The following is a 27,068-nucleotide window of genomic DNA, read 5'->3' as shown; positions in this document are numbered from 1 at the left end:
CACTTCGTTTCGAGCTCGCCCTTGGCAAAGTAATTCCCTCTGCTGGGGCGCGTGGGGTGAGGCCTGCCTTCACCGCTTCAACCAACAGCGAGGGCAAGTCTGCCCCGGGCCGGGCCCCGCAGGGCGCAAAGCGGAGACCCTGCTCTGAAAGACCCGACGCTCTGCGGGGTGACAGTGATAAGTGAACGTCAGCTGGGGTGGGGGCAGCGGCGAGGGGTGGAGAGTGGGGCAGGCAGGCGGGGCTGGCGGTGGGCTGTGGCCAGAGAAGTGAGCCCCCACCTGGCACCGGGGCGGAGAGCCTCTGGACAGAGCCAGAAAAGGGGCGAAAACCCTAGAAGGAGGTCCCGCGGTGTAGAAACTCCAGACGGAGGCAGATAGAGGAGGACAGGAGAGGGCCGAGCCACAGGAGGGCGGGGCGGCCGTGCCGGCCTCTCTGCGCCCCATGCTCGAGCAGAGTGGCCACCGCGCCGGCTCCAGGTGCTTCTGCGTGGCTGAGTGATGCTGGGCAACGTGCTGAGGCTCACCGGCCCTAAACGTGACCTTTCTCCACTGTGCACCTGCCCCTCCTCCTCCAGGGGTCCCCTCCTGTCACGAAGCTTCAGCGGGCCTCTGGACAAGCGTCGCCGGTGGGGTGGACTCGCTTTATCAGGATGTTTGTCCTTGCCTGGCGTCTTTATGTTAACGAGCAGCTTCCCACCCTCCCCAGCCCGGGAAAACTCTCCCCAGACGACTTACTGTCCCTTTCTCAGGGCCTGGACAGGAAGTGGGACGTGCAGCTGACATTGGTGACAGGGGAGACATCCTGAAACCTGGACGGCCCCACTTCCTGGCCCTGGCAAATCACTTTACTTCTGTAAAGAGCCCCTGGTCGCCTGGGCCATCTCGTGACCTGGTGTGACCCAACGTGAGCCTCAGAAAGCAGTCTCTGCAGACCCGAGGGGGGTGTGGAGCAACATGTAAACCTGAGACCCAGGAAGAGCGGCTTAAACAAGATGTGGGTGCTTGGTCTTCCACACACAAGATGTCCTGGGCTCAGCAGTCAGGGGCTGGTGCCACAGGCCTTGGTCATCCGGGGACCTCGGGGTGGGGTCTCACTCACACGCTGCAGCGTGACTGCTGGTGCTCCGGCAGTCACCGCCGCGTTCCCAGCTGAAAGAAAGGGTGGAGGGCAAACAGACTTTCCAAAGTCCAGAAGACCCACCCAGACACTCTGTCATGGGGCTGCTCCAGTCTGCACGGGAGGAGGAAACGTTGTTACCCCTGGGAAAATGGGGGTTCTGTGGGGGAGACAAGGGGACAACAAATGTCACTCAGACCACAACCAGTATCTGCCCAGATCTGCCCTCTGTGGCTATCCCCCGGTCACACACGCCCTTCCCCACGTTCATGTCCACGGGCATAAGGGTGGGTCTCGCGGTCATGTCTGGATATGAGTTTTGTGGCCCAAAACTCTAAAAAGGAAAACTCAAAGAGTCAGTCCCAGCACATTCCACATGCAGTGGCCGAAAGGAAGATAATTTCCATAAAACCTCCCGTCAGGCACAGGGAGGAACAGGACACCCGCAGTCACCGCCCGCAGCAGTCACGGGACACTCTAGCAGAACAAGTGCAGGCTCTTGGTCCTGGCCATGGGCTGTATTCATGGCCAACCAGCCCGGCCAGGGGCTCTCTCCCCTGGAAGGCTCTTCTTCATCCATTCTCCCCCCAACTTAGACCTGTGTCTGAGAGGGTGACCCCAGAAGAGGTTCACCGCTTTCCTTTGGGTTTCGAGGATTAGCACAGCTTCAGGGATTGAAGAGACGTCTACGGGATGTGGTAGGCTGAGCTTTTGGTGGAATACAGTCCACTCCAGACTGAGTTGACTTGGCTTCTATTTGCTTCCAGCTGATTCCCTGTGGCAGTAACCACGTGGGACCCAAGACCCCATCACTGTTTGTCACTGTGCGATTCCTGAGCCCCAAAGTCTGGCTATGGGCTGCTGGCGTCCAACAGTACATTCCAGCTGGAAGAAGATTCCTGCTTTTGCCTCACCCGCTGTGGCCACGTTTTGAAGTCACCAGTTACAAGGTGCTGGGCAGGAGGCGAGGGCCAGTGCGGAGCTGTGATCCTACACATTACAGTGCTCTCATTTGCACACCCATGTTTGATTATTCTCAAAAGCCAAAAGGTGGAAACCACCCAAGTGTCCATCCACAGGTGAGTGGGGGATAAACAAATGTGGTCCTGCCACACAATGGAATATGATTCAGCCTTCAAAAGGAAGGACATTCAGGCCTCCCTGGTGGCGTAGAGGTTAAGCACCACACTGTGAAGCTGTCGGCAGCCACTGCAGCACAAGTTCGATCCCCCGCCAGCCAAGGAGCAACCCACATGGTGCAGCAGACCTCTCCTGGCTCTCCCGCTGCTCCCCTTAGCAGTGTGTTTCAGTCAGTCCCCTTATTCTGCTCCCCGCCCTGTCTCTGGTGAATCCTCTTACCCCCTGCACCTCTGGCCTGTGCCCCAGCTCTTGTATGCATAAGTAAATAAATCTTTAAAAAAAAAAAAAAAAAGGAAGGACATTCTGGCACCTGCGCAGCATGGATGAACCTTGAGGACACTGTGCTAAGTGAAACAAACCAGTCACAGCAAGACAAACTGTGATTCCACCCATATGCCATCTCGAGGACAGTCAACCTCATGGGCTCAGAGCGTGAACGGGGGCTGAGGGCGGGAGAGGCCAGCTAGCCAGCGCGCCTTGGTGCAGGATGGGCGAGCCCCGGAGCTGGGGTCAGCACAGCCAGCGGCTGCGTGTCCTGTTTACTTGCAGCCAGGCCCGAGCCCCAAGAGCCAAGGGGTGCCCCTAGCCACCAACCAGCCGGTGCTGGGCTTCCCTCCCCGAGGGCCCTGGGCACGCGGCCAGGGCTGGCAGACAGAGCTTGCTCTCAGGAGACCAGAGGGCACTAGGGTTTCGCGGACAGATACGGGCAAAGCTACCAAGAGAGGAGAGAGGGAGTCAGGTGGGTCCCTAAGAATCCGGCTGGTGGACCCTTGGGTGCTGGGCTTGGGAACATCCCCACAGAGCCAGTTTCTGCACCCCCAGAGCAAAGTCAGGATGTGGGAAAGAGGGAGTCACAGACACCACCGGCAGTGAGGGCGGGGACGCCAGGTCCTGGGGGGAGCGGCGTGGAGAGGACACGACGGAGCCGGTGACCTCGCAGGGACACGTCCCGGGCTGTGCGTGGATGGGAGGAGAGACACAGGACGCGGCCAGAGGACGTGGGGGTTGGGACATGTGAGGGGACACGCCCTGAAGGAGCCAGGAGGGAGAGGGCGGCAGGAAAGGGACGCGGCCCCTGGACACGAGGAGGGTCTGGAGCCAGCCGGGCTGGAGAGAGGCCCGAGGGACGGCGCCCGGGCTGGGCTGCCAGGAGGGTCCTCATGACCTCACAAAGCCGTGCCCTCTCCCCCGGCCTCAGGAGGGGCCTGGTCAGTCCTGCTAGGCCTCCTAGCAGCTGGACGCGGGGCCATGGCGCTCTTAACCCCCCAGGGAGTGAAAAGGGTCTTCCGATTCCAGGTGAAGAGAAAACCTACTTGTTGTTTAGGGCATTTCTTCAGTGGCCCTAAGATGAGGGGTTAAGGGGGGTCCTGGAGGGTAACTCCCCGGGTGGCCCTGTGCCCCCCTTGAGGCCCACAGCAGGGGGCACACAGGAATGCCACAAGGACGGTCCCCCAGCCCCTGGAGCCCTGTGGGAACCCCTGGCCTGCGCACCCCACTGCCCCCAGGGCCAGCTCCAAAGTGCGGAGGCCAGAGGCCCTGGGCCGGCTATGGCGGGTAACGCCCTCACTGAGCCGCAGGGCTGCCGAGCCTGGGACTCGCGCTGTGCCTGGGGAGTGTGGGGTGTGTGTGTGGAGCAGGGGGTTCTGTTGCTTTGGGAGGGGGACGGGGTCAAAGATGCTGCTTTCTCAGAACCAGCTCCAAGACTGAAAGGTGTGAGCTGCAGCGCCTCCTGCAAGCCTCTTCCAGAACAGGGTGTCAGGAAAGGGCCGGACTCAGGCAGGAGGACCCCAGGCCCACTGCGTGCCCAGGTCGGCTTCTGACCTGCACTCACAATCTGATGGGCGGGCGCCAGCAAGGCTGTCCCGGCGGCCTCCCTCCCTCCCCTGGCACAAGCTTCCCCCTCCGCCTAGATCTTCTAGCTGCTGTCCCAGCAGACGCTGATGCGGGCATCTGCGGAGGCTCCTAGAGAGGGTTGCCTGGACCAGACAGAGAGCGGTGGAGGGACAGGAGCTGAGGACAGGGGGCTCCCTGCACCAAGTCTGCCACTGGACACCCCCCCCACACACACAGCTCCTCCGGCCAGAACCTCCCGTCACCCTGAGGGAGCAACACGTCTCCACTGGCGGGTCTCCGCTCCATGCCACAAATATTCTTACCACTCCTCTACAGGGTCTTGCTTCTCCTACATCTGTCGATGATCCCTAAGACTCTTCCGAGAAGGGCCAGTCATGTTCTCAAGTGAACAAGTTCTGACGAACACACAGGATAAAAGGGGACCCGCCCCAGTCTTTGCCCCCTGGCCTGCCAGAGGGCCTGAATCTTCACAAAGCAAGATACATTTCTTCTGCTAAAGCATTGCCTCCCCAAACCTCTTCTGGTCAGTCATTCACACTTTAGTCTAAGTTTCACTGTCCATCTGGGGCAGCCTGTTGGGAGTGGGCCAGAGAGAAGTCAAACTTTATTTTAGGGAAGAAGAAGGAGCACTTGGGACCTGCCAAGCTGTATGAAGCTGGGGTACGGAGCCAGGCAGTGCTGGAGAAAAGTGCTCTTTCCTAGAAAGGGGAGGGAAGGCTGTCTAAACACAAAGGCATACCCACATACCTAGCCAGGCCTCAGGACTGTGGGGCACCACTAGGGGATCCCAGGACTGTTCTGTGAGTGAAGAGGGCATCCTGATTTCTGTGTCCTGCAGAAACCAGAAGGACGGGAGCACCTGCGGAAACTGCTGAACTGGGAGGAGTTTGATGAGCTGAGGGATGCCCGCAGAAGCATCCTGCTGGACACCTTGTATGAAAGCATCATCTTTGCTGTGGGCAAAGGCTTCCCATGGGTGGGGGTGGCCCAGGTGGTCAAGTTCATGGAAGAGCTGCTCAAGGAAACCAAAGGTACCGGGCATCCAGGGAGGGAGTTGGCAAGGCCTGCCAGGGCAGAAGGGTGCAGTGGACCCCTCTGTGTCCATGGCCCCAGGGGGCCTCCTCACATGCACATAAATACACAGGCCAGTTGCTTCTGAACGGTGGAGCAAGCAGAATATTCTCACTGAGTCTTTTCACGAGTGTCCTTGGATGAAAAATCTTGCAGCATTCCAAGCTTTTCAATACAGAAACAAGAGTGTTTGCTTCTCAGTTAGTCATTCACACTTTAGTATGAATTTCATTCTGAGATCAATACCTCAGGGGCAGGCAGTTGAGAGCGGGCTCAGAGAAATCAAATTTATTTTAGGGAAGTGAGAGGAAGGGGCCATAATTCAGAGCTTTTGTTTTTATCTAACTTTGTTTCTACTTAACATAAATCAGAAGTATCATTGTTTAAAGCTCTTCATTGACGTCCCCTCACACCACTCACCTTGTTCCTGCCATCGGGTTTTCTTGCTGAATGTCTTATAGGAGTCCTTGACAGGTGTCGGCTTGCTGGCAGGGTTGGGGGAGTAGCATCCAGGTGAGTTTATAGAGAGGGTGTGTCCCCCACCTGTCCACTGTGTGGGGCCTTCCTGACAAGAGGTGCGCGTCTCCCCTATTAGTCCATGGCGCGAGGACATGTCATCTACCGATGCCTCTTGAGCTGTGAGATGCACATTCATTCATGAAGCAAATACATGAAGTGGCCCCTGCTGGTCACCGTCCTAGTAACACAACTCAGCCAGGACCCTGCCGCAGGTGCCAGACCCAGTGGGCAAGGCTCGTGAGAATCGGGACAGTCACACACTCACCGAGGTGCCGCAGCCTCCTCACTGACCATAAAGGGGCAAAGAAGACTTGAACCATGAAGGAGCCTGGCAGATGCCTCCTTGGCCAGAGGATGCAAGAAGACATCACCTGCAAGGGGAAACGCACTGCCTGGCCCCTCAGAAGGGGAACCCAGCGTCCTCCTGTGACGCTTCTAGAAAACTCGGGGCCTTCTCTCCACGGGAAAGCACCAGATCGGGGACGTGCATACAGCCCCTCTCCAGTCAGCTTCAGAAACATTCAGGTCGCAAGAACCAAGGAAAGACAGAGGCGCTACGCCAGCTGAAAAGGTGCCAGGAGACCAGACGTGTGGCCCCAGGTTGGGCCTTTGACTACAAAGGACACTACTAGGATGCTCAGAGAGACGGGGGTGAGGCCTGGACAGTGCTGTGTCCAGGGCGACCCCGGTCCTAAAGGCCATGGTCACTAATGCCTGGGACATGAAAGCGTTGATTCTTCGTACTAATGTTTCCGGGCTTTTTTCGAGATGTAACTGACATAAAACATTGCATGCGTTGAAAACACAGTGATTTGCTCTGGGCCTATCGTGAGGGACCACTTACCACGATACGATTAGTTAATATCCGGCACCTCATCTGGCTCCATCTTTTTCCTTCTTGTGATGAGAATGTCTGGGGCCTCCTCTTAGCAGCTTTTAGGTGGAAAACAGAATCGTTAGCTACAGCGACCGCAGGGCCTGACTCCCCAGCACCAGGGATCTCACGGCCTGTCCACCTACGCCCCCACCTCTGGCAACCCCCATCTGTTCCTGCCTCCGTGAGTTCAGGGTTGTAGGGTAAGGTAAACAGTGTCAGGCTTTTGTGCCCTCCTGCCATTAAGATGGATGATGGATCCTGCAGTCCTGCATGCATGCCTGATGGCGGCACCTGGAGTGGGGTGTGGGCATGGGTAGGTGGGTCCACCCAGGCTGAGAGACTGGGCTTATCAGAGCGGCGTCATGGGGACGCCAGCAGAACCACGAGAGAGAACAACGAACGGGAGAGTAGCAGAGAACAAGTCCCCAGAGAAGGCCGGAGAGCCCAGGTAGAGTGAAGAGTTGCTGGGGGCTGGGAGACCTGCCAGCCTCTGGCCCCCCAGCTCCCCTGCCTGCCGTGTGCCTGGTAAATCCCAATAAAAGCCTGCAAAGCCACTGAGGGCGCCAGGACGCCTCACTCACGCGTCTGCTCGGGTCATGGAGATCCTGCTCCATGTCCTCCGGCCGTCACAAGGGTTTATTTCCATTTCCCGCACGCGGGAGACCAGTGTTCGTCTCTTCCTAACGCGGCTCCCCTGGGGACGTGTTCGGGAGCGGGGCCGAGGTCGCTCGGCGCCCCCCTTTTCAGTTTAAGGAACCTCCTTACTGTTTCCCGTGGAGGCCGCGTCCACTGCAGGAGAGGCCCGTCCTCGCTGCACCTGTTAGCGCTTCTCTCTTTGCGGAGAGTCATTAACAGGTGGGAGGTGTTCCTCTCCTCGGTTTTGATTTGCATCTCCCGCTGACTAAAGCTGCCGCCCCCTTCACGGACCCGTCCAACACTGTGTCGTCTTCAGAAAAATGTCTGCCGGAGTCCTTCAGCCATTTTCTAATTGGATTATTTGGGCATCCGCTTTCGAGCCGTGGGGGCCCCTATCCTCTGGCTGCCGAGCCCACGTGAGACGCGGGGCCTGCAGCTGCTGCTCCCGTTCCACGGCGGCGTCCGTCTTGCTGAGGGTTTCCTTCCTGGGCCGCTCCTCGGGGCCAGGTGCTCGCGCGCGCTGATGTCCCAGTTTTGCCTTGTGCTTAGATAGCACGTCCAGGGGCTTCTTCCTATTTTCTTCTATAAGTTTTGTGGGTTCGGGTTGTACTATTTTTTAAGAGACTTTACTATTTTGAGCAAGTTTAGGTTGGCAGCAAAATAGAAAGTACAGAGATTCTCCCCAGAAGCTCTGTCCCCCCATGCACAGCCACCCCCGTTAGCAACACCCCCATCTTCAGAATGTTCCTTTTTTATCCCTGAGGACCCTACACCACACCATCGGCACACGGGGGCCACCGCTCTCGTTAGGGTCGTCCTCAGCGGTGTCCCCTCCGTGGTGTAGACAAATGGGTCATGGCGCACCCCACCATTCCAGTAGCCTCCAGGGAAGTCTCACTGCCCTGAAAATCCTCTGCGCTCCGCTTACTCAGCCCCCCACCCCCACACTGTAGCACTCACTGATCCTGCACTGTCCCCAGCGTTTTGCCTTTTTCAGAACGTCGTGCAGCCCCCCCCCCGCCCCGCGCATGGTAAGTGGCCTTGTCATGTGGCTTCGTCCACCGAGTCACGTGCGGTTCCGCTTCCTCCGTGTCTTTTTGTGGCGAGGCAGCTCATTTCTCTTGGGCTCCGAGTGGCTGCTCTCAGGATGACACAGTTTTCGTGTCCACGCACTGCCGAAGGGCATCTTCGTTGCTTCTGAGATGTGAGGGTGTCAGACCAAACAGCGCTACACCTCTGCGTGCCGTCTTCCTGCGGCCCAAGTTTTCAAGTCCTTTGAGGAAATACCAAGGAAGGCCACGGCTGCCCCCGGGTCACCCGCAGGAGCGCGCTCACTGGCTGTGTTGGAAACCAAACTGCCTCCCAAAGACGCAGCACTGTGCACTCCCACCAGCAATGAGTGGGCGTTCCCAGCACCCCACATCCTCGTCTGCACTTGGTGGTGTCTGTGTTCTGGGGCTGGGCACTCCAGTGGGCGTGCACTCACGCCTCACTCCCCTTTCCACGCGCATTTCCCTGGTCATCTACGATCGGCTCGTCTTCCCAGAGGCTCATTTGCCGTCCATATATCTTCTGGGGGGAGGTGTCTGTCAAGGTCTTCACACGTTTTTCAGCCAGGGTGTTTTCTCATTGTCAAGGTTTAAGAGTTCTCTGTTTATCTTGGGTCACACTCCTTTGCCAATATGCCTTTTGCAAATATTCTTCCAGTCATGACTTGTCTTCTCAGTCTCTTGACATTGTCTTTTGTCCAGGAAAGATTTCAGATTTTCATAAAGTCAGATTATCAATTCTTCTGGTATCGAAAAGGTCACCAAGCCAAGGTCATCTCGATTTTCTCCCGTGGGGTCGTCTCTGAGTTTTATAGTCTTGCAGTTTCCATTTATGTCTGTGACCAACTTTGATTTCATTATTGGAAAGGGTGGAAGGTCCATTCTAGAATCACTTTCCCACCTGTGGACATCCAGCCCTTCCAACACCAATGCTGCGAGATCACCCTGCTCCACCCGCAGCTCCACCCACAGCCCCACCCCGTCGGCAGAGCGAGGCTGATGTGTGTGTCTGTTTCTGGACCCCAGTCCACGCCATGGAGCTCTTGTCTCTCCCACACAGCCCCGCTCGTGTACTCTGTTGGAAACTTCTCTGTATTGAATTTCATCATTACGGAACTACATTTTCAAAATATCGTCTTGTTTTAAATGTGGGGCACATATGAGATCCCCCGCTGGCCTTTGGACCAAGATCTCCAACAGTTGCAAACAGCACAGCTCATGTCCTGTCCCCAGGGCATGCTGTCCCCACCCCCAAAGCACCAGGCCCCACCCCCAGTGCGCGATGCCTCGTCCTCCAGGGCACTCAGCGCTTGCCCCCAGTCCTGCCAATGGCCCCTTCCATCCTTCCCTTCTCGCCCCTGCCACTACTGCCTCTCCTCTGCACTCGCCCGCCTCCATCTGCTGGCTGCTCCTCTGCTTTCGAGTCTTGCCCTTCGGTGCCCCTTCACCCAGCCGCCCAGGTTGTCTCTCAGACACAAACGCAAGCCGCTGCCCGGTCACTTCAAGCCTCTCCGGGCTCCCACTGCACGCCCGACGTGCTCGCGAGTCAACCCATTCCGTGGGATGCCAGGCGCCTTTCCACACTCCTCCAGGCCCGCACCCCTGCCCCGTGGTCCCATCTGAAGGTTTGGGCAAGAAGGACAAGGCATTGCTCAGAGGCTGTTTTCACAACTTCTTGGGAAATTCCATCCCGCCCCAGCCAGCCGCAGCCGCCCCCAGGCCCGCCCTGGCATCCCTCTGGGTCCTGCTGCCCCTGCGCCCAGCCACGTGGGTACCAGAGTTCAAGCCCGTCCTCTGAGCTCTGCGGTGGCGCAAGGCCAGAACAAACACTGACGAGTGGGAAGAGGAATGTCAGCCCTGAGCAGGTGGGAACTCGGGCGCTTTCAAGTTTCCATCAGAGCCTTCCACGGCCCAGCCCTTGAAAAACAGTCGATAGTGATGCAAACCCTTCTTCAAACCCAGGCGATTAGATCGCGCTGGAGCTTTTGGCAGTTCTGGCCACGGAGGGACTGCTGCGCCGACACAGGCGATCGAGGTCCCGTGGGCTTCTAAAACCTCGCGTTGGAAGGAGGCTTGGGGATCAGAAACTTAATTCACTTCATGACAGGGAGCTGCCTCAACCAGCTGATGAAGCTCTTCCAGCCTCTGCCGGCAGCCGCCAAATAAGGGGGATGCTCCCTCCGTCTTAGTCGCTGCACCCCTTTGCAGGACCGCCTTGTATTTCTTCCTTATAGGCAGCTCCACCTGTCCTCTTCACGTTTACTTGGCCACAGGTTGTCTTCTAGAAGCCGATGCTTAATGAGCTTTATATAATGTGACTATTATGTCCTCTCATTTAGATACCCCCAGTGCCTTTTATCATTCTTCTGTGGCATCACACCATACATCTCCCCACCCCAGTTCCCCCATCACAGCCTTTCAGCCCTTCTCCAGGTTTTCTTGTGTTTGTCAATATCATTCTTAAAAAATGTCATCCAGGTCCAAACACAATACAACCTGCATTTAGATCAGTGACGTGATCAGGAAGGGATTTTATCACCTCCCTGTTCTGGTGGTGATGCTCCTGTTTATATAGCCTGTGGGTGCATTTATGATATTTGCTGGCATCACAGTCACATTGATTTACATTGGGCCGGCAGACCACTAAAATTCATCATCATTTTCCCCATCTTCCCTTGTGCAATCGCTAGACCTCAACATTTCTGGAGCCCTCGTTTGAGTCCCAGTTCTGCCATTTTCTCGCTGTGTGACTTTGGTGATTCCCTTAAACTTCCTGTGCTTCAGAGCCCTCTGCTGCAAAATTGGACAAGAATGGCCCTGGCCTGTGGGGCACTGGGGAGAGTCGATGAGCTCACGTGTGTAAAGCACTTGGACTGGTCACTGGCAGACAGGAACCCTGTAACCTTGTGGTGGGGCTGGCTGAGATTATTGTCCCTACTCCAGGGGGTCTCCTTGGAGGTCCGGGGCACCCAGGCATTCCCACGGGCTCTGGTGTGCTATGGAGCCTTCAGCCGCAGAGGCTGCCTCCCAGCTCTGTCTGTAATAGCTCCTGCCTTCGCTGAGTTAGTTCCGCTCTGATTCTTTCTCTCCCATCTGATGAATCGGAACCACACTTCCTAGGCCTGCACCACGGTCTCTAAAGGGCTGGCCCACATGGGCCCTCTATTCCCCCGTCCCCACCAGCTCTTGGTAACCCAACTCCCTCCTGGACCCCAGGCCTGGGACCTGGGCATCTCACCCCAGCCCTGTCTACTGGCAGGTGTTTCCAAATCTCCCCTCCACTCAGCCTCCCTCCGGAGGCCCAGCCCTGGCACCCGCAGGCCATGCTGACTAAGAGCCCCAGCCTCCGTGCCACACCACCTCGGCTCCGCCTCCAGCTCCCCGAACTCCGCCCCTGGGGCCAGTCCTGGGCCTCCAGCATCAGGCCCAGTTGGGGCCATCTCTCCATCACGACCCCCCAGAGCCCTGGACCACTCACCCCTGATTTCAATAAGCCCCGTCCTCTCCACAGCCTGTGGGGGCACTGCGTTCCCCCATCCCAGACCCTCCGTCCACCTCGCTTTCCTCTACCCGCTCAGTTCTGACCCAAACTCCTCCCTCGAGACCTAACTAGACAAAAAGGAAAGTCAGATCAGGGGGGCGGGGGTCAGATGTCTGGAAAGGGTGTTCACCCTCTTCACTTTGTCCTTCTGTCTGTCCCTTAGCGCCAGTCAGGGACGGGCACATGGTGCTATGCTGAAGAAATGAATGAATGAATGAATGAGTGAGTAGGCTCTTGATGCACTTGAAAGCCATGTGTTCAGAACACAGAGAGAATGCACCAGGGCCCTACTCGTCTCGGCCGCTTCGCTGTGGGCTGACATACAAGCCACGTCAGAGGCAGCAACGCAGAGTGACCAGGCCCCAAACTCTGCAGCCAGAGATCTGGGCTCAATCCCTCCATCACGTATTACTGTGTGACCTAGTGCACTGGGCTTGACCTCTCTGTGCCGCTTTCTCCTCATCCTGAAAAAGAGAGGGCAAACATTCCAACACACCGGGCGGCTGGAGGGGTTGACCCGGACGGCAGGCAGGACAGCAGAGTGAGGGGACACAGTAAGTGCCCCTCAGCCATCAGCCCGGCCCTCCCATGCACAGGGAGGCACTGGCAGCCAAAAGATGGTCCAGAACAGACGCTGCTGCCTCCTGCCCTTGGGGGCTCTCTCTCTATGCCATGTCTGCCTTCTCCTCACCCTGCAGGTGGAATCAAACCAGGGACCCGCAGTCTGGAGGCCTGGACAACCTCTAGCTCTTGGGGGCAGGATGAGCTGGGAGGTCACATCTCACACCGTGTCCCCACTCCCCTCCTTGGACACTTGTCTGTCCCGTCGGGTTGTGGGGTTGGGGTGCAGACAGATGGGGTCCCACCACCCAGTGAGCTCACACTCTAAAATCCTCCCTGGGTGTCACTTTCTTGGAAGGCCCCTCTGCTGAGCTTTGTGTTGCTCCTCTGGCTGGGAAAGTTGGCCTGCGCCGCGCTAGATAAGCAACTTGTCAGACGGCACCTAAGGAGGCGGCGCTTGCACAACAGCACCGGGACCTGCCAGGACCGCCAGCGGCTGGCTTATCTCCCGGCCCATCGCCCCATCCCGGGAGGGGAAGGGTGGCCCTTTATTCAAAAGCATAAGCTGACTCTGTCCCGGGATGCTCTGGTCTCAACTCCAGGCCAGAATATAGTGCTCGGCACCTCCCCTGCCAGCCTCTGAGGAGCCCTGGGCAGATCCGGTCCTGCCGCCCCTCGGGCCCAGGATGAAGTCACAGGCGCACAGAGGGACAGAGGGCTGACGGCCCTGCCCGGTGGGAGAAAACTGCGGGAAGGGGTGAATTTTGCATAAACCACCCAGGCCAGGAGGCCAGAGGGAGCGCTTGGGGGCCCGAGGCCCCGTCTTCGCCTTGTGGAGCTAGAGAGCTCAGGCTGCCCAGGAAGCCGGTGGGTCTGAACTCTGACCGCAAACCCAGCTCGGGGCTGTGCACATCAGGGAACTGGGGCAGGTGAGCTGCGGCGCCCAAGGGGCAGTGCCTCCCCAGAGCTGGCTCTGGCCACCCAGCAGCTCCTGCCTCTTGTCACCATCTGGTGGGCTCCCACTCTCGACCATTCAGGTAGGGAGAACCCCGGTCCTGTAGACCTGGCCCCCAACCCTGGGGCTGGTGGAAGTGGGCCTTGATGACCGGGTGGAGGAGGCCAAGGCGGCCAGGCAGACTCTGAGAAGTGTGTCACAGCGCTGTCCTCGGTGTGTCCACCCGGGCGCCCCCCCAAATCCCCAGGGAATGTTGGTCAGGGGGCCAGAGATGGAAGGCCGCCACCCACCTCAACCGGGAGCCAGACCGAGGTGCACACCACTAGCCCCAGGCATCCTGCCCCACAGGGGGTTGCTCTCAGGGAATGGAGGCTTCCCCTGGCCCCCCAACACGCCCCGGGCTGGACCAGGATGGGGGCAGCATCTATGTTGGTGGAGGATGGGTTTCTAGAGGCCACAGGTTGAGGTCTTGGGGCAAATGAGCAGTTACCCCCACTTGAGGCCTGGTCCCCACCCACATCCATTCGTCTGCCCGGGCCAGACGGCTTCAGCAGAACGTCCCGCTCACAGGGACGTCGGAAGCCGGGGGGCAGGGCTGGTGTCCTCCGGGCCTCACTCCCGCCTCGCGCCCGCCACCCTGCCGCCTCCGGCAGCCTCGCCTCTGCACCAGGCCCCAGCCGCCTCGTCTCACGAAGGGACCGCCAGGTCAGAGAAGGCCACCCCCACGGCCTCGTTGCTTTGTTTTGTTTTGTTGTTTGCTTTTAATAAAATTTATGGCTTCACAAAACCGTATAAAGCAGGCGAGGGTCTGTCCTCACCCCACCCGCCCGGAGTTCTGTGTCCTTTCCGCTCTTGCCGCCCTCGCCTGGCCGCCCTCTCTGTCCCCTGCGCTTGTTGCCAGCCTGCATGTGAGGAGCAGCGCCTGGAATGGCCCTCCACTGTCTCGGTCCTCTTGCCTAGCCTCGTCGTCTCGGCTGCCGCCTGCCGTCACTCAAGGCACGATTCGTCTTTGTGACGGCTGAGCGGTGTCCCCTGTGTGCTCCGATCGCCCTTTATCCAGCCACGGCCGTGGGGGTTTAGGCGGCATCTGCCTCTGGCTGTTGTGAAAATCCCCCGTGAGCACAGGGGCGCGTGAACCTTTTCCAATTCTTCAGATCAGCACCTAGGAGGGGTAGGCCTGGGCCACAGGTGTTTTCAGTTTATATTTTCTCAAGGAGGCGCTATGCCGGTTTCCACGGAGGCCGCGCCCGCGTGCAGCCCTCCCCAGAGCCTCTCCCACGCGTGTGCCAGGCCATGCTCGTGGGAGTGAGGCCGCCGCGCCTCGGGGCTTCCACTTTCATTTCCCCGCTGGCGAGTGACGCCGCGCGCCCTCGCACCTGCCTCCCGTGGCTGCCCGGGGAGCAGGGCCCCGCGGACCTCCGCCCTCCCCGGCTGGGTGCTGGCGTGTTGCGTTAGCCGAGTTCTTTACATTCCTTGGGTGGTGAACCCTCCCGTGACCTCATTCCGCCGTAGCTGCGCCTCTAGCGAGCTTCTCTTCCAGGAGTCACATTCTGAGGTCCTGGGGGTGAGGCTTCGGCGTGGATTGGGGGGACTGTTAATCCGCTCCAGAACACGAGCGGGGCCCCGGCTCACCAGAGCAGACTGTGCCGTAGAAAGTTCCCAGCTCCCTGAGGGCCGGCAGTGCTGTGAGGAGGAGAGTCGGGGCAGCGGAGCCCCCGCTGTGGCAGCCTCCGGAACCCCCCTGTGCACCCCGGCCACGATTCGGAAGGTGAGAGGCCTGAAGCCCAGAAAAGTCCAGAAACTTGTCCCAGGTTGCACCTGACAAATGCAGCCGGAGCTCCAGCCCTGGCCTGACCAGAACACACGCCGCTGACCTTCCTCTTGCCCGGCGGGATCTGCTCGCGGGCCCGTGAGGGTCTGAGGAACAAGAGCCTGGGAGCGCCCTGGCTGCGCTGAGCCTGCTGGAGTGGGGACAGCGGCATCAGCCTGGAGCAGGTCAGCACCTCGGGGCTGGGTTTCTAACTGGGTCAGCGGGACGCACAGCCAGGCCTGTGAGCTGGGCCTGGCAGGCAGCTGCAGCTGGGGTGGCTCAGGCCCAACTGTGCCAGGGAGCCAGTGTGCTGGCCTGGATTGGCACCCACGTGTGGACAGGCAGTGCTCTGGACACCGGGCCACTGACCTTAGGAGTGACCCTGTGCCCTACCTGGCGCTGTGCCCTACATGTAACTTCTGTGTCCTTCCTCGGCCGGCTGGGCATGCTGGGTGGCCCCGTAGCCCCCGGCATTGAAGGGGACCAGGTGTGTGTCCGTTCTCAGTCTGGGTGCTGTGCTGGGCGTGAGAGGGCAGGAGACCCTTGGTTGTTTTCATGGCGGGACCAGGAATGATGACAAGGACCTAAGGCCAAGCTCCCGTCACCAAGTTTGGGATGCTGCAGAGCCCGGCCGGATGTGCCAAGGGGCCTGTCCACTCTGTGGAAACACCAGAGCTTCTTAGAGTTGAAAGGGACCCAAGTGGCCGCCTGTCCAGCACCCGCCACCATGCGCACAGCAGTCCTCTCTCAGCTACGTGCCTCCTCATTCCTTAACCCACTCCACTGTAGACGCTTGCTTCTAGAAAGTTCTCCCTGTGGCTGCACTGGAATCTGTCTCCTTGAGGCTTCTGCTGATCGCCTCTGTTCTGCCCCCCGAGCCCTCCCCAGTCAGCCTAACCCTGCCCCTCACTGAGCCAACCCCAGAGCCCCCCACGCACTGCCAGGGACTGCACGTGAGCCGGGACCCCATGTGGTGCTCCAGGCTTTTGGCAAAGATCACCTCAGCTCAGCTCAGTGGGTGGCACTAGTGCCCCCTCCTGACACGGCGCCGCTGAGCTTCAGAGAGGGTCGCGACTTGCCAATGGTCACTCAGCGCAGAACCAGCACCGACCTTGAGACCCTCTGGCCCAGAGTCTGTCCTTCCAGCATGAAGTCCTGGGGGCTGAGGCAGGTGCATTGAGAACGAGTTTGCCAAGCAGACGAGGTGGCGGGGAGACCACTGTGGGCAAAGAGGAGGCCTTGGCAAAGCCCCTGCCCCTGGCCGGCGTTAAAACGCATGTCTGCGCTTGCGTTTGGAGTCCCAGGAAAGTGGGCAGGACGGAAAATTTTAAAAAGCAAATAAAATCCATCACTAGGTTTTTTGTTTTTAAGACAAATCAAGAAACCACAAAACTTAGTGAGTGGGAAACAGTAGGGTGGTCCCCCCAAGAAGGAAACACAAAATCTCCACTCAGACCTAGCAAGCACACCTGGGGTACAGACCTGGAGACCCCCCGCTGGGCCACCAGCAGCTCTGGTGGGTGCCCACTGTGGGTGCCCACCAACGTCGCTGACCTTATAGGGAAGGTCAGCCTGCACCCCTGTTCATAGATGCTCTGCTCACAAAAATCAGGAGATGGAAGCAACCTCAGGACCATCAGCAGATGAACAGATAAACAAAATGTAGCCCACGCGGTGGAATATTACTTGGTCATAAAAAGGAAGGCCGTTCTCACGCCTGCTACCACACGGATGCGCCTTGAGGACGTGCTGCTGAGTGACGAGGCCGCCGAAGGACGAACGTGCAGGATCTGCTGCTACCAGGGCCCCAGCGTGGTCAGACTCGCAGGGACAGAAGTAGACGGGAGATCCTGGGGACCAGCCAGAGGGAAGTCCGTGGAGCTAGTGATTACTGGAAATGAAGTTTCAGTTTTGTGATAAAAAATGTTCCACGGGCCTCCCCGGTGGCGCAGTGGGTTGAGCGCAGCGCTGTGAAGCTGTCCTCAGCCTCTGCAGCGCGGGTTCGATTCCCGGGTGGCCAGGGAGATTCCCACATGGCACGGCAGACCCCTCCTGCCGCCCGCTGCTCCCCTCAGCAGTGTACTTTGGTCCTTCTGCCTGCTCTGCTCCCCGCTCTGTCTCTGGTGAATCCTGTCAAGCCCCACACACCTCTGGCCTGTACCCCAGTTCTTGTATGCAAGAATAAATAAATCTCTTTAAAAAAAAAACCCACAGCAGCACAGCAGCGGTGGCAGGGGCTGCACCGTGACGTGAACGGACTTAGTGCCTCGCACTGTACACACAAAACGATGTAAAGGGCTAAAAAGATAATCTCTACACTCTGTGTATTTTATCACAATAAAACAAAGTTAAAGTGGCCTCCCCTGGTGGTGCGGTGGTTGAGAACTGGGCCGCAAGGCTGCCCACAGCCTCTACGGCGCTGGTTCAGTCCCCGGCCGCTGGCGAGGGTCCCACGTGGCGCGCAGACCTCTCCCGCCGCCCGCTGCTCCCCTCAGCAGTGTAGAAAAAAATAAAATAAAAATAATAAAATAAACAAAATTAAAGTGACAAGCGCTGGTGGAAGAACGACCGTTGTATGTTCCGTGTATTTTCCACTCATCCCTGAAGCACACGTGGCAGCTGTGACGGGCGCCCCTTGGGGTGGGAGATGGGCTGAGCCCCGATTTCTTGTGACTTATCTAAGCCTCTTTGTTGTTAAGCGGCGGCGCGGGCCACAGCCAAGTAGACAAGTGGACAGAGGACCGGGGTCCTTGAGGCTGGGGAGCGGCACCGCTGTTGGTGGGCGGCGCTGTTGCCGACACCCGAGCGGCAATCCCATGTCCAGAGCTTTCTGGAAAGTCTCGGGGTTTGGTAAATCCAGTCCATCCTAGCAGGTCTGGTCCGTGCTACGGGTGCCCTCGCCGGGGCGGGGAGAGGAGGAAGCACAGGCGACGTCGGGGAGGACCACGTGCTATGGGGCCACACGGAGCAGTCTGACCCAGAGGGCTCCCCGCCGCTCCCCAGATGTGGGGCCCAGCCAAGCCCAGCCTCCCTTCCCCCCAGCACCTGGGTGGTCAGGAAGGAAAGGGGTCCCGCCTCCCGGCCCCACCCAAAGGCCCAGGAGGGAGAGCGCAGCAGACACCAGGGAGGGCCGCGCGCCGGGGGAGGGCCGCCCTGGGCAGAGGCAGGCTGCTCCAGGAGAGCTGCATGCAGAGGCTTCAGGGCGATCCCGCAACCCCGTCATGTTTGGGGTGCTTCCTGGGGGCCAGGACTGCAGAAGCAGTAGACACCGGCCCTCATCTGCCCCAACAAGGGGGCCCTTTTCCTTGCCACAGTTTTATAGACGGGGACACTGAGGCATGGAGGAGCCAAGGACCTGCTCGAGGGACCTGGAAGCAGAGCAGGCGCGGAGCCCCCGTCTGTGCTCCCGTGTTCAAGAGCCGGGCGCCGTCTCAGGAGGCACATGCTCCGGCTCCCGTCCAGACTCCTGTCCTGGGGCCTGGGCAGCCTCGGAGCAAACCCCAGGGCAGAGCCAGACCCTGTTTCCGCCTGGCCCCTCCCTGGGCCCTGCCCAGGTCTCTGACCTCCCAGGGTGCCAGAGCCTTGGCCATGCTGAGCACGCTCTGAGGGTGACAGGGACACCCCCACCACGGTCCTGAACCCTGACTCCAGACCCGTGGGCGGAGCCGGGTCCTAGCTTTGCCTCAGGGGCCAACGGCAAACCCTTCCCATCCCCAGGCCCTGCTCCCGCCTGGCGAGAACGGACTGAGCTGGCTCCGCAGCTGCAGAGGCGCTCCCAGACCAGAGACCAGAGACGCGGCTGCAAGAAGCAGGAGAAACAGCAAATGATCAGGGCTTGGGCCGCTGGCTGCACCTAAGGACTCTGGCTCCAACAAGGCCTCTGGCCACGGAGCATTCATTTCTATGTGATGCCATTTGCAGAACATCCTTTGAAAACTGACCGAGAAGGCTGGGGTCCCCGTCCAGTGTCCGCCTCCAGGGACCCCAAAGCTGCGGGAGAGGTGGCTCGCTGCAGGGCCTTACGCAGGTGAAGGCTGGACTGGCAGCAGCTGTGTGCCCTTGATCAGATTCTTGACCTCTCTGAGCCTTAGTCTCTCACAGGAAAGTGGGGCTGGTGCCTCCACCTGCCTCCCAACTGGGAGGAGCTGGGCGGAGGCCACAATGACCCAGGGAATGTGGGGTGCAGTCAGAGTCCCCTGCAGGACCGTCCTGGAGGAAAGCACACCCTGTCTTCTGAGCTGCCCCTGGCATTGGCCCCTGGGGTGAACAAGTTTGTCAGTCTTCCTCCCCAAGGGCAGAAAGCGGGACCCCCTGGGCAGGGGACAGCGGGTGCAGGGTGTCCCCTGCTCCCCCATAGCGCCTGCTCCCCCATAGTGGCCCAGCCCTGGGAACCAGGCCTGGCTGTGGCCTGATGTGCTTCCTACCCGGAGTCAAGGCGGGGGCAACCAAACTGGTTTGTCAGGGGGCATGGGTGCGCCTGGGTCCTCCCCTCATGCCCACCCAGGAGGTGCAGCCCCTCATCACCCTTCCCAGCCCTGCAGGAGGCAGCACAGCCCCCCAGATCTCTCTCAGTCCCGGGGGCAGCGTGGCGGGAGGCGGCCCAGCACCCCTGGCCCAAGCCCAGTGCCTTTTTGCCCTGATTCTGGAAGCCGGGTGTTGCCATCCCTCCCCAGCTCTTTCCTCCTCCCTGGCCTCCTCCTGAGTCCCTGCGCAGGTGCTGGCCTCCAGGGTTTGGGGACCAGCTTCAGGAAGTTTCCAGCAGCCAATGCAAATGAGGGCCACTCCCTGTTATTGAAGAGCAGCAGGAGCAGGTACAGATCTGTCCGCCCCGCAGCCAGAGGCTTCTCCCTGAGACTTAATCCTCTTTCTGAGTCACCCTGTCTTCTCAACCTTTGGCAAATGGAGAGCGGCCTGGGGTCCAAGAAGGGGGGTCTCGTGTGCCCACTTGGGAAGAACTTGGCTGGAAACCAGGAGTGGATGGAAGAGAGCCTGGGAGCCAGAAGTCAGAATTCGGCCCAGCCAGGCCCACCCCGGGGCTGCACAGCCCCCAGGACAGGACCAAAGCTCAGGCCCAAGAAGGGCAGCCGCTTGGCTGGGGTGCTTGGCACAACCACCAGACTTCTGAGGTCAAGCCTGGCCTTGCGCAGAGCAGCGGGGTCAAGTGCAGAAGGCCAGGGGCCAGCGGTGCTCAACAGCAGTCCTGGCCACCCATGTCTGAGGGGCAGCGGCCCCGCCCCTGAGAGCTCTGAACCAGGCTGGAGGAGGGACAGGCCACCTTCCTGCACGCCCCGAGGGGTGCTGACTCACCTCATCACGCTCACTCAGTCGCCTCCACGCAGGCCTGGGGTGCCACCTGGAGAGCCAGGCCCGATGACCTCATCCCGCTCCCTCCCGGAGGCCCTGGCCGTCCTGTCCAGGCCGTCCCCTCCCGCTGAGATCCCTGCTGATCCCTCGCCTCCCAGCCTAGCACCTCCCGCGGCCCTGCAGCTCTGCTCGGTTCTTAACTGACGTTTTAGGAATCTGTGATCCTCTACCCACACTCTCTCCAGAAAAAGGGTTCGTGCAAAACTGTGGGTGTCGGTCTGGGGCTCCAGCCTGGGCCACCCCTGGGTTCCAGGAACTCTGGTTAAGGAGCTTCCGCAAGGGGCCCAGCTGCACACGAAGGCACGCGCTTTGCAAACCGAAGGTCTCGGGCCCCACCCGCTCGGGCCCTGTACCCCCCAGGCCCCTCGCCCGGGGTGCCCCTCCCCCGCCCTCGCCCAATCTTCCAACAAACCCCTCGTCTTTCCACCCTGGGCTCCAGCGACTCTGAGAAACCTCCCCTGGCTCCCGCCCAACCCCCCACATCTTAGATCAGGGTGCCTCCCTGTGCCCCCGCAGGCCCGCACCCCCATAACTCCCCGCATTGCCAGCCGGTCTCCCCAACACCTGCGCACAGGCTCGCACGGCTTCAGAGGACACAGCGCCCCTCATGCGTCCTGCGCTGCACGTGAGCAACTAAGAAGCCGCAGAGACCAAAGGTTCCGGGCGGCTCGTGGCCACAAGCAGAGAGGAAGAGGCGAAGCGCGCCCGCCGCGGTCCCGGCAGCAGCACGAGCCCGCCCCGCAGGGAGGCCCCGGCGCAGGGTCAGAGTGAGGTCCCGAGGGCAGGCGCCACCCGCGGAGGGCTGGACCCTGTCCCTGCCGGCGGGCCTCTGCCTGGCTCGGCGCTGGGTCACGGCTGCAGCTTCAGCTCCAGCAGCTTCGCATCTCTGCTCCGTCGGGGACACAGGCCCGGGTGGGGCCGTGGTGTCGGCCCCGGCCATGAGGCAGGCGAGGTCTCTGGCCCGGTGCCCCGGGGCTGGCAGGTGAGCAGGTGTGTCAGTGAGGCGAGAAGCGGGGAGGGCGCTGCTCACCTCGCCGCGGAGCAGCCCCTGACTCGCGGCCCTCAGACGTCTCATGTTCAGTCGTGGTTTTCCTTGGTTTGTTGCGGTGTCAGTGACACTGGGGTGTTTACGACGAGCCCCGTGTTCCGGGGTGTGCGTGCAGAGCTGGCCCCGCATCACGCCGCCTCCTTGGAGCGACAGCGAGAGCGGCCAGGAACTGCCCGCTCAGTAGGCGCCAAGCCCAGGAAACTGGCGCCGCCAGGCCGTGGCGCTGGGCAGCAGGTGCCCGGAACGCACTGATCCCGCACGACTCGGGCCAGGGGTGCCTGGTCAGCATCTGCCCTCACCCCATCACCCCTGCTTCTAGAAGTCTCCCCTTTGTAGACACACCCGGGGGCCCGCACAGGCACCTGCCTTCTGTGCCGCGCCCACTCTGGCAGCCTCCTGGCCGCCGGCCGTCCAGGTCACCCACGACGGGGTCGCCTGCATAGTACTCCACTGTCTGGTCGGTTCTGGATGACAAGGACCTGCTCTGAGAAATGTGTCGTTCTGTGATTTCGTCACTGTTCGCCCACCCTGCGGGTAATGACCACACCCTGGGCTGCAGAGGCCCGTGGTCGGTGCGCCCTTTCCTTAACCGAAACATCGTTTAGCGGCTCACGACCCGTGCCCCACATTCTCTCAGTCCAGCCATCTGTTGGCAAGCACGGGGTGGTGGTGCTGTCCGGGTGCCAGCCCTTGGCAACCCAGGAGTGGGGCTGCGGATATCACTTCTCCGTCACCCACGCCTATCAAGCCCCAGCGCTATGCATGTCCCTGTCTCTGACCACACACTGCATGTCCTCACGGGCCTCGGGTTCCCGCCGGCCTCCACATGACCACCCGTGCCAGCCAGTCCAAGGCAAGCGTGGCTGGCACCGCCCGCCTGCAGGGCCTCCATCTGTCTGCCGCCCACCTTTCCACTCAGCCCTTGCCACTGTCTGTCGCCTTTCGTAGGTGCCAAGAGCGCAGGTCCAGGGGTGCGCTCAGGGGCCCTGACTGTCCCCACCCTGCTCCTTGCCCTCTGCCCTACTCGGGCTGTACCCCCCAAGGGCTCTCCCGCCCTCTGCTGTTTCAGTTCCGCCAGCCTCTAAGGCCCGGCTCCTGTTCCATCTTCCGTCAGTCCTCGACTGAACATTCCTCCTCTTCTGGCTCTGTTCTTTACACGTAAGTCATGACATCTACGCGTGTGCTTCTCCGGGGGTGCTCGGAGGGCAGGGATGCCGCTTACAGCATTGCCAGAACCAAACAGTGTAGCAATTAATAGGCGCCTAGTAACAGCTGGACAAATTAATCTTGGATGGATGGACGGAGGATGGATGGATGATGATGGATGGGTGGGTGGGTGGATGGAGGACAGATGGATGGATGGATGGGTGGGTGGGTGGGTGGATGGAGGACGGATGGAGGGAGGGAGGGAGGGAGGGGGAGAGAGGGTGGACGGATGGGTGGGTAGCGAGGACAAGAGAGACGGGTGCTTGGATGGACGGGTGGATGGACGGACAGCTGGGTGGAAGGAAGGGAAGGTGGACGAGAAAGGAGAAAGGGACGCGTGTGTGGATGGATCATGGAGAGCTGGAAGGAAGGACAGGTGCGACAAGAGCGACTTCTCACAGGGCAGAAACCAACCTCCTCCTACGGTATTTCCCGGTTGCCGCCTGCCGCGCACCCTGCACTTGCGCTTGGACGGGTCACGTCATCCCAGCTGACCTCGTGGCAATCCTGGAAAGGAAGCTTTATTCTCCCGTGCTCGGCATTTAAGGGGATGAAGCTGTGGCAGGAAGGGCTAGAGCTGGCTCACGCCTCCAAGCCCAGAGCCCGCCCCTGCGCCGCCCGGGCTGGAGAGCTCCCTCAGGCCGCTGTCTGTCCCGCACCCAGGGGACACGCGGCCTTTAATTCCACACCCTGCGCTGGCTTCCTCCCTCCCCTGGGATGCTGGGCCCAAATCCAGGGACACCCGCGGCCTGCGACGCACTCCCAGCGGAGCAGGGCACGGCCTGCTGATCTTTTGCTAAGGCCAAGACCCGCACCCTCTCAGCACCTGGGGGAGATGAAGGTGAACATCCCCGCGCACGGCCAAGAGCAAGGAGTAACATGAACACAGGAGGTGGGGGGGGGGCGCTAAAAATGACGACGTAGACGAGAGAGAAACAGCCTCCCCCAACAGAGCATGGAGCACTCTGGCTGGGGAGTGGGGTGCTACCAGGCTCCCTGGCGGACCCACGCACGGGCGCTGGAGGGCCTCTGCCCGCAGGGAAAGCCGGCTCCCCACTGCCAACACCTGGTCTCCCTCTGCAGCGGAGAGGACCCTGGGCTCCCCGGAGTGCGTGACTCCTGGTCACCACCAAGCGGAGGTGGAGCCTGGGTCAGGGGCCTGGGGGGCTCGGCTGCGTTTACAGCGCCCTTCAGGGTGGCATCTGGATCAGGGCTAGGTCTGGGGCCTGGCAGTTTCTTTCTCTGCCCTTGTCTTGGCCTCTCTCTGCCTGATGTCCCTCAGCAGGGCGAGCACACGGGAGGCGCCCCGTGTTAAGACCCAGTCATATCCCGGGGAGCCCTGTCTCCCCAGCCTCATCTCTACCCTAGCGCCATCTGGAGAGGGGCAGGGAGAAGGGGGCTCACGCACCCATGGTGCAGCTCTCAGAGCTGAGCCATCACGTGATAGAAGCAGCATCTGCCCCACTCTGCGACACCACAACCTAACAGCTGCCCAGACGGCGCCCCCCCTAACATCTCGGCTCTGCTGCATCAGAGGGCTAAAGGGTTTGAAGTGGAAACGATATAAAACAGCTAAAGTCAGTCTTTCAACCGAGAGTTCAAAGGGGTCTTCGTGGTGGCGCAGGGGTTAAAGACAGTGCTATGAAGCTGTCACCAGCCACTGCAGCACAAGTTCCATCCCCAGCCTGCCAGGGAGCAACCCACATGGCACAGCAGACCTGTCCTGCCTGGATTTCAGTGGATCCGCCTGTTCTGCTGCCCACTCTGTCTCTGGTGGATCCTCTCACCCCCTGCACCTCTGGCCCGTACCCCAGCTCTTGTACGCATAAATAAATGAATCTTCCCCAAAAAAGTTAAAAAACAAAATATAGGTAAGGAGTGGAATAAATATATAGGAAGATATAAGATAAAAATATATAAGATATAAGATAAATACATAAGTCATTTCACGAAACTAGCTCTGAGCTTCCTAGAAGCCGAGCTAACAACGGAAATGTGACGCGACAGGACTTGCAAGGGAACAAATGGTCCCGGAATAACCAGCCGCACAGGGGCTCGGGGCCTGAATGGACCAGCTCTCGGTGCAGCTTTGGCCTGCTCGCCCTTGACGCCCGGCCGCTCTCTGCCCACAGGTTGCTCCATCACCGAGGCCATGACAGTCCTGGCGAACAAGCTCCGCGATTACCAGGGGCGCTTCAGCACCAAGCACCTGCGGGCGCTCTGCGATTACTGCCACAACACCTTCATCCGCCACTACAGGCTCTACCAGTATGTCTTGGGCCAGGACCAGGACGTCCACCTTTCCGTCACCCACCTAGAGGTGTGCGCGCCGCCCCAGCCCCTGCCGCTGGCCCAGGGCGTGGACAGAGCCACCTGGAGGCGCGAGCAGCAGGTGGCAGAGCTGGGGCTGGCCGAGGCGCAGAGGCGCGCCAGCGTGCTGGTCCTGCAGGAGGCGCTGCGGCTGGAGAAGGAGCAGCAGCTGCACCAGAGGTTCTCGGAGGCGCCGCAGGGCCAGGCCCTCAGGAGAGAGGTGAGATGGGGGCCGCTCCCAGCCGCCTGCAAACCCCATTCCCATCAAGAGTGTGAGCCAGGCTGGAGACGGAGGCGGACAGGACCCCACAGTCGGCCCACATGGGAGGGGCTGGAGGGGGCAGCACAGCCGGCACCTGCCCGGGCTTCACACGCCGAGTCCCGGGGGCCCTTGAGCCCGTGACCCTTCCCGCCACCCTGAGACATTGCGGCTCGGAGGGGTGGGGAGGGGGCCGGGGGGAGATGGAGGTCTTGGCCGGGTGGAGGAGGCCGAGCAGAGAACCAGACCCGGGGGGGGGGCACCGGGCGCAGGCGGACCTCGCCTCCCCAGAGCCCCGTCACCAGCCGGTCCCGTCTCCCGCAGGAGGTAGAAAGCCTGGTCAGCGAGGCCATTCGCGTCCAGGTGAAATGCCTGAGGGCGCTGCTGCAGCACGAGATCCAGGCCACCTTCGACATCCTGGACCTGAAGCTCCAGAAGAAGACAATAACCCTCGGCGCCCCGACCCCCTTCCCTCTCTGCATCACCAGCCAGCCTGGCCAAGACGAGCCTCTCAAGCTGTCCAAAGCGAGCAGGGGAAAGAAAGGCAAAGCCAGGAAGTAGCAGGTCCCGGCGCCGCAGCCTGAAGACGGGTCGGGCTGAGCCCCGGCACCGGCAGCACAGAGGTTTCCAGCAATTAAAAACCAGAATGACACGCGTCCTCCAGCCCCATCTTTCTGGACCATCTTCCACGGCCTGCAAGCGCAACCCCAGGGCTTCCCTCGCGTGGCGGGCAGGCCGACCGCTCCCCCGTGCCCAGAACCCAGAGCGGGGACGGGACTGGCCTCCTTCCTGGGGGCCGGGAGGCCGCATCGGAGAGGGCGTGTGCTCACGCCGGTCTCCTTGCTGGAGGGCTGGTCGCTGCTCGGAGGACGCGTCCCTCGGGGCACCTGCACCGCATGGAGCGGGAGGCTGTGCTGGAGGCCACAGGCCCAGCTCTGCTGTCCCTCCAGGCCTGGGCCCCAGCTCTCGCCTGGGCTTGGGGGGCTTACTGGCTGGTGTCTGAGCCCCTCTTAGTCGGAGAGAGCCCCACCTTCCCTAACACTCTCAAGGGCAGAAGCAGTTGCTCCCACTTTCTAAGGCTCAAGGCTCAGCAGACGGAGCACCTCCCAGTCACCAGCGGGACCAGGACTCAGGCCTCGAGGCTCGCCTCCTGCAAACCTCCGCACGAATCTCGCGCTCGCTGGCTTCCGCGGCGTGGGGCTGACCCCAGCAGGCAGGAGACCTCTGGCTGGGAAGGCCTTGGAGGGGAGGGGGCGCTACCCAGAGGCTCTCCCCGTGCCCCCCAGGTCCTTACCCCCACCGCTGCCAGCAGGGAGAGTGCATTATACCTGCGAGGTTTGCTGAGCTCCCAGTGTGTTCCCGAGACCCCAGATCAGGCCCCTTGAGGCCTCCTGCGTCCCTGCTGCTCTCTCCTTCACCCACCAGCTCCTAAGCACTCACCCCTTTGTACTGTGGTTGTCCAGCCTCTCAGGGCCGGCCACAAGGGCCCGCCCTGTCTCTCGAGACCCTCACAGGGCACAGAACTTCATGCCCACAGACCCGTGTGCATGGCCAAGACCCAAGGCTCAGCAAAGAGAGGCTGAACCTAGTGCCAAGGGGCCAGGGCCGGGGCAACTCAGGGGAGCTCCTCCCGTGCTCTCTGCTTCAGATGGGAGGACTCTGATCCATAAGGCGTCAGGACTTTCTCAACGAGTAAGAAGCCGAGTTCCCATCATCCTCAGCCAAGCCACGCAGAGTGGAGCCGGGGCTTG

At 60.5% G+C, this 27,068-nt stretch overlaps 1 protein-coding gene across 1 annotated transcript; it reads left to right on the top strand.

The window, feature by feature from the left end:
* Positions 1 to 3,505: 3,505 nt before the first annotated feature.
* On the top strand, positions 3,506 to 25,878 carry LOC311169544 (uncharacterized protein C8orf74 homolog; the record flags this gene model as incomplete). Its single annotated transcript, XM_084231593.1, has 4 exons — positions 3,506 to 3,553; positions 4,950 to 5,142; positions 24,881 to 25,278; positions 25,642 to 25,878. The coding sequence occupies 4 exons, from the start codon at positions 3,506 to 3,508 to the stop codon at positions 25,876 to 25,878; spliced, it is 876 nt and encodes a 291-aa protein (XP_084087719.1).
* Between the last annotated feature and the right edge of the window lie 1,190 nt (positions 25,879 to 27,068).

Source organism: Talpa europaea (assembly GCF_964194135.1).
Source record: "Talpa europaea genome assembly, chromosome: 4".
Classification (NCBI taxonomy): Eukaryota; Metazoa; Chordata; class Mammalia; order Eulipotyphla; family Talpidae; genus Talpa; species Talpa europaea.
The sequence above is the reverse complement of the archived record's forward strand: the minus strand, read 5'-3'. Positions and strand labels throughout refer to the sequence as shown.